This window comes from Bidens hawaiensis, unplaced genomic scaffold, assembly GCF_021521415.1.
Source record: "Bidens hawaiensis isolate Kalapana, Puna unplaced genomic scaffold, B.hawaiensis_p1.1 tig00015384_1, whole genome shotgun sequence".
Taxonomy (NCBI): Eukaryota; Viridiplantae; Streptophyta; class Magnoliopsida; order Asterales; family Asteraceae; genus Bidens; species Bidens hawaiensis.
Window position 1 is genome coordinate 316,765 of NW_027492372.1, and position 7,229 is coordinate 323,993.

General features: G+C 32.5%; 1 protein-coding gene across 2 annotated transcripts; it reads right to left on the minus strand.

Annotated features, from left to right (window-relative positions):
• Positions 1–4,750: 4,750 nt before the first annotated feature.
• Positions 4,751–5,983, minus strand: LOC143549030 (uncharacterized). 2 transcript variants are annotated; one of them, XM_077040047.1, is made up of 3 exons: positions 5,802–5,983; positions 5,195–5,237; positions 4,751–5,161 (listed from the first exon to the last, which is right to left on the minus strand). In XM_077040047.1, the coding sequence occupies exons 1-3, from the start codon at positions 5,899–5,901 to the stop codon at positions 4,915–4,917; spliced, it is 390 nt and encodes a 129-aa protein (XP_076896162.1). In that variant the 5' UTR covers positions 5,902–5,983; the 3' UTR covers positions 4,751–4,914. The 2 variants fall into 2 exon arrangements, with proteins under 2 accessions (XP_076896162.1, XP_076896160.1); XM_077040045.1 differs by having other exon boundaries at positions 4,751–5,237.
• Positions 5,984–7,229: the final 1,246 nt, after the last annotated feature.

Consider the following 7,229-nt stretch of genomic DNA (forward strand, 5'->3'; position numbering starts at 1 on the left):
TGTGTATCGATGACTTTAAAATTATCAACAACTAGCATTATTTACATTTATACGTCTACGGTCTATTTATTTCTACATCTGTAGCTTAATTAATACATTTGCAGTTGTAAATTTGAAAATAACTAACACATAGTTTACATAATCAATTAAAGAAATAGTTTTGTTTGGGTGAAAAAACGGGAAAATCTAGTGGAGTTTGGAAACTTTGAATGCAGGAATTGGTGTACGTGTTTTTTAGTACACTATTTTCTTGGTTATGAATGTAAATTGTAATGGGTGTGTTGTACCTGTTCTAGCTCATGAATAGTGTTACAGTGATCAATAAAATTAGTCGTTTAAAAAAATTTAGTTAAGTGAATATTTTCGAAAAAATATATATATTTGACAACATTTTCATGCACCATTCCTGTGGATAACCTCCCCGCGTCATTCCTGTGGCGGCGCTATCTCTTCTTGATGAGTGAGGTCCACTCCAAACTCAAAATCATGTGGAAACACACACATTTATTTACATTTTATTACCTTTTCTTTAAATTTAAATATTATTTAACTAAGTTAACCCACAAAACTTAAATTAACGGGTGACAAGTTATTGTTACGGTCCCTGTATGACAGTGACGTGACGCGATAACTAGTTCTTGCTAATTATTTCACAACACACAGTCTAACAATCGATTATCATAACATAGTCCAAGCCCCTTTGGTTTCATAACCTTCATGGATTTGAAAACTACCGACACATTAGTAGTTTAAAAACATGTGATTTATAGTGAACTACGTCAAACCCAGACATATATATTTTTTGTACACCTTAAAAATGCAATACAATATTTATTAAATCTGCTGTGTAAAACAATATTAGTAAACTAATATATAAACTTTTCTTTAAACAGTGAAAAATTGAAAAAAAGAAAATGTAATTGTGCACAAGTAGAAGCGAGGATAATGTTATTAAATATAAAATAATTCTGTCACGCAATTCAAGTTAGATATATTTGCTTTTTTATGTAAAGAATCAAGTATGAACGGTATTTAATGTGGAGATATAAGTCAAAAATGTATTTACTACTAATTAATTTTATGTACCAACCCGTGAGATGTTTTTGACATATGTACATACAGCCAAATTGATTTGGTCAGACATTCATATAATAAATTGGTGTAGTCCTATTAACATAAATACATGTCATCAAACGATCGGTCGATCGTTCAGCAAAAATAAACACAACACAAACCGATTATTAGACTATATATCGTGGGCCGTGGTTTGTTAGGGAAAAAAATGATGTCGCGTCACTATCATATAGACAGTGGAGCAGTAACTAACTTATTAAACATGTGTAGTGAAGAGGTTTAACCAACCGCTATTATTATTTAATCCTTTTTATATGTAAATATGTGAATTAGTTCATTTGATTGGTTGGAACTTTTTGTTGGAACTACACTTTGAGCTCTCACATTTCTTATCGCGTGGCGCCAGTAGGAAAATTTCTGTTTGGCGCCTTAATGAAATTGGTTTAACAACCAAAAAAATGATGAGGTGGTTGGCACGGGCGGTTCCACTATGGGTTTGCCTAGTTCACAAGAATTCATTAAGTTTCCAATTTTTAGTATAACGTCCATATAAAAAAATCCAGAGTGAATCAACATATAAAATACGCTGTGAACGTACATATAAAATGACCAAAGGTGCAAATGGTTAAGTCTCTGCTTTATCATTAAAGATACCCGGGTTTTATTCTCCCTTCTTGTGTGTTTTCTAATTTTTTTTATTCAAAACATAATTATGGTTTTCTTCATTTTACTCTATAGCCCACACTCTCCATTAGTCATCACAGCCTCCACCCTCTAGCCATAAGCTATGCTGTATACGTTAAGTGCTAGATTCAAGCAAATGTTAAGCCATGTACCATCAAAGACATCAGGGTGATGATGGAAGATTAGGTGAGTAGGTGGTTTTCACTAAATTGGATACTTGAACTGAATGGGTTTTATCTCACCGCAATGTCGTGCCTTCATGCGAGTGTTCACGGGCGTTGGCCTTAGGTGGGGGATTTTCCAGGATCGAAAGACGAGTGAATACCGATGTGGTGAATTTAGCCAGTAGCCCATTTAAAGTGTTTATTGGCAGTTAAAAAAATGTTTTAACGGTAGGAAAAAAGAGGTCACCAGCTCACTTGTTTGGTTGCACCAATGGCAAACGCATGTGAATTATCTTCTGTTTGTTTTTTAATGCAGGCGTTTTTATTTTAGTTATTGTATTGTATCTATATTAAGTGATTAACCTTACCTGACCTATATAAATAAACCAACCAGAAAATTTTTATGTCCAGTAATCTGATATCAAAGCATCTACAATTAGTTAATTTACTAGAAAAAAAAATAGCAGAAGGTCCACAACACATTGTGTTAAGGGATCTAGAATATTATATGTTTAGCAAAAACACATGACAATGGAGCCATGACTAATTAATTAATTTTTTTATGTTTCTTTATTTTGAATGTTGCTCTCACAGGGTTTGTATCACTTCTTACGGCATTTATATTCAATTCAATAAAATATGTGAGTGGAATTTTTTTAATATATAGAGTGATTTAAGGTGTTATAAGTGAAGGAGAGAGAAATACAGTAATTTTTTTTTATGTTTGAAAAGTTACTGTTCATTCTCTTTAATTTTTTATTATATTTTGAAAGTGGTTGTAAATAAAGGAAAGAGAAATGGTAATGCTAAAAGTATGATAAGTTCTCATATATTGTTACCAAAAAAAAATATACAACTTATTATTTTTGTTACTATTGATGTACGAAATTTGTTACATATGGATGATTTCTCATGAAATTTGCAAGCGGGCGTGAAACCAAACGTGTCACATAAGGTGTCTGATGTTTATAAACAACGTAAATGATGACAATAAAAAAAATTCCTATGCATTTAATAATTAAGTATAAAAATACAATTGTGTGTAATATGCTCAATAATCTAATCCAAAAAAAAAAAAAAAAATAGACCGCCTCCAATACGTAAGTGAGCAATGTCTAAATCACAATTAATTAACATAACAGAAATATAGAAAAGAACCAACAACCACCATTAACTAAGCTTAAATAAACTCTTTTAATCTAAACAAGCACAACAACATGAAGCTTGGATCTAAGACTGTTAATTGTTAAACATCGAAACGTTCCTTTTTTTCCGGGTCACATTTGCATTGAATTATGATACATGAATATGAAAACTGAAATGCAAATATAATTCAGTTAATATCTATAGGCATTCACCTGGTCCGTTTCCATCTTTAAAGTCTTCTTGTACATAATATCTGCTAGATCAGATGTCACTATTTTGCTTCTAATTCAACCTTGCTTTGTATTATAAGTTTGAATTTACGCACATGCCGAGTTTGAAATGGGTGGGGGTCAATTGCCACGCATATGGTTCGGTGCACATGTGGGGGAGATTAGACATCATGACACCATTAACACAAACAACATTTCATCGAATCGAACACATGGTGTGTAACTGTGTACACCAGAACCAAAGCAACACTCGATTTTGATGAACTTAAATCTGTACATTTGACTTTACCATAACATTTGACTTGTCCTTACTTGAAGGTTTGGATAGGCTGTTTTAGCTATTCATGTGACTTAAAACATGAAGAATCATTCGACATTAAAGTGAAAGTCAAAAATTACCTTCTGTCAAATACTATCGGCAAGTTAAATATTAGTAGGTACATATTGAACACGAAGAAACTAATAGCTATAACCATAAGTTTGATGAAATGCATATGAATAATATGGTGTTTCATACACTAATGAAATACATATTTGACAGCTAAATATTTGGCATTGATATTGCCACACCGGAGTGTAGGTGGACCCAGAACAATAATAAGTAACTCTTGTAAAACGTACAGATATATTATCCAACGAATCTTGGCAACGACGTCTGTCATGAATAATATCGGACTATGTATTGGAGTAACAATACCAACATAGTAACATAACGATGCAAACATCAAAAGAACTAAAGGCCACTAGCTATATATCTAATATTAAGGAAGTTATGTTGGTTATTTCTTGCACCATCCATATACGGGTTCCACATGATGTAGAGGACCAAAATTCATGCCATGTAGCCACGCTCATTAGTAGTGGGTTAGTGTCATAGTGGTTTTTTTAGTTGTTTTGCGTTGTAGCCTATAGAACTATAGAAGGAGATTATGAATTGAGTACCAATATTTTTTTGTGAATCATTTACTTGTATGATTGTTTGGAAGACTAACCTTCTCGAATCAGCTCTATAAGCTAGTCTAGCAATCCTTTCTACCATCCACAGATTAGCAATATATTGTATTCGTTTGTATTTGTAAATATGTGTTAACCCACGGGTGGGCAAAAGTGAAATTGCATTAATTTTGATGTTATTCTACTATTCTCATGAAATAGCGTTAAAAATGGTGGAAGGTTAATCACACATCATGTGATGACATTGATAACCGAAAGACAAAGGTACATGCACCAATCGGCGGTGTCCCGATGGTTGAGTGTTATGTGCCTTATGTCCAAGGCTTGATGCAAAACTACTATCGAACCGGGGGTCTCACCAGAAACAGCCTCTCTATTTCTAAATGATAGAGGTTATAAGGCTGCCTATATCTTACCCTTATCAGACTCTACTATAGCTTTACTATTGGTGAGATATTGATGATGATAATGTTTGTAATTGTAAATACACTAAAATGAATACAAAAGCGAGAACACACACATCAACTTTTATTTATTTAACGTATTCGTTTAAGTACAAGATTCATTTTACTAAGACATTATATTGCACGTATATATATGTCGAAAGCGGTACGTACGTAACAACTAACATGACGAATTATGGCTCCATCAAGATGCTTAGATCAATTGTGAGTTTGTGCCGCATGAGCTTGTTTATACGCAGTTGCCTCTGCAAGAGTGTTGCAACACCTACATCCACCATTGTAGTAACCTCGTCCGCCACAACAACCATACCTACAATATCCTCCTCCATGGCCTCCACCGTTGTTGTATCCACCACGTCCACCACCGTTGTTGTACCCCCCACGGCCACCACCGTTGTTGTAGCCTCCACGTCCACCACCGTTGTTGTAGCCTCCACGTCCACCACCGTTGTAGTAGCCGCCTCGTCCACCATTGTAGTACCCGCGGTCATCATGATCATACTTTGCATCTTTTACCTCACCTGCATCATTGATTGCATGCATCATCATGCATGATCATATGTTATTAATACTAATGCATGTTATATATAATATTTAATAGTGCTAAGATCAAATAAACCGTTTTTAAGATAATTAGAAACATATAAATAACTAGAATAATTATGCTAACATCAGAAACCATATTATTACGTATTCTACTGTTTTAAAATACACTTTATTTTTGAAAGTGTGATTACTCTAGTTCACATCTGTAGAGTAAAAATAATTACTCTAATTATATTTAATAGTTTAAATCTAATGCATGTTATATATAATATTTAATAGTTTTAAGATCAAATAAACCGTTTTTATGATAATTAGAAACGTATAAATAACTAGAATAATTATGCTAACATCTGAAAACATATTATTTCGCATTCTACGGTGTTTGAAATACATTTTATTTTTTGTTGTGTAATTACTTTAGTTTAAATCTATAGAGTAAAAATAATTACTCTATTTATTTATATGTTTAGTATATTAATTTCATTTGCACCAGATCTCAGCCTATATTACATAAATATGCGAAACAACGATTTACTCACTCTCGTTGGAGGCCACTTCCTTAGCTGCGGCGATTTCAGATATAACAAGGAGAACAGTTGCAAAAGCAAGGGCGGCAAGAAGGAATTTCTTTGAAGCCATGTTTGACTTGTTTATGTGAAACGAAGTATATGGAAGATAGAAGAAGGATGAAGAATGAAGAACTACACTTGTGTATTTATACAAAAATTTGCATTGGTGCAATTTTATTGCAATTTGGTTGGCTGGTGAGGAGATGGGGCCAAGCTTTTATTGCCTTTGACATTTCTAAATAATAAAGCATTAAAGCCATTCTTATCCTATTGTGGTCTACGTATCTATATATCTTTTGCATTTATAACTACCCAAATACTATACGATTCTTAATGAGACGAACGATATGTCAACCGTTTATACTGATTTTGACGCTTCATGTCTAGTTCATCCACGAACATCATCAAGGAGAAAACCTAGTAGTGTGGAAAAACCTCTTTAAGTCATGTTTCTAACTCAAGATCTTAACATGTCAATCCTTAATAATTACTCTCATGTCATTTGACAAGAAGGTCAATTTTACGTACCAATATTAATTGTATTTAGTTTCTAAAAAGATAAGTAATAAAGACAACTTGAAACCACACACGATTCTAGACATATGCATAATTATGTGGCGAGGTCAGTTTTTCTTTCATCTATGTATTTATAGATCCTATTGGTGTTAGCCTGTTAGGCGTACGCTGAGGAATTTGCGGAAGACTAATATTAGAAAACAAAATAAAATAAAGTAATAAAAATGTGATTTTACTTATGATCTATACTAATCTCTTTGTTAATATATATAACACTAGTTTGTGTCCCCCGTATTACGGGGACTGTTTTACATTATTCTTTTATGATATTTATATACTATTTAAAAGTTTAATTTTATTTTGTTGTAAGAAAATTAATAATATACTTAGAGTTTGATGATAAAAGGTTTCACAAATAACTAAGATGTTATAACCCGGTGTAAAAGTTATCTAGGTTTGGTGAGATCTAAGACCCGCTTATTTTTTTACTATAAAATTGTTTCTTAATTATAAATAATATCTTTTAAAAAAACATATAATAATTTATAGTATATCCCTATTTTATAGGATTTTCACATCAATAATTTGGTGAGATTGATTTTTAATTTAATGGGATGTTATAACCCGTTTAAGGAATATCTGGGTTTGGTAAGATCCATACCCGTGAATTCGTGTTAAATGCATGAGACGCCTCCATTTAAATATCAAGCAATCTGGTGGCTTCCAAAAAAGGAGAGGGAGCGACCACATCGCGACACATAGAATTTTTAAGTTTTCGTTTATATATATTATAATAGATACACATGCGTAACTATATATGTGTACATGTGTATGTATTATGATATTTCTTCTTCTTTTTTTATCAATAAGATGTTTTGCTAT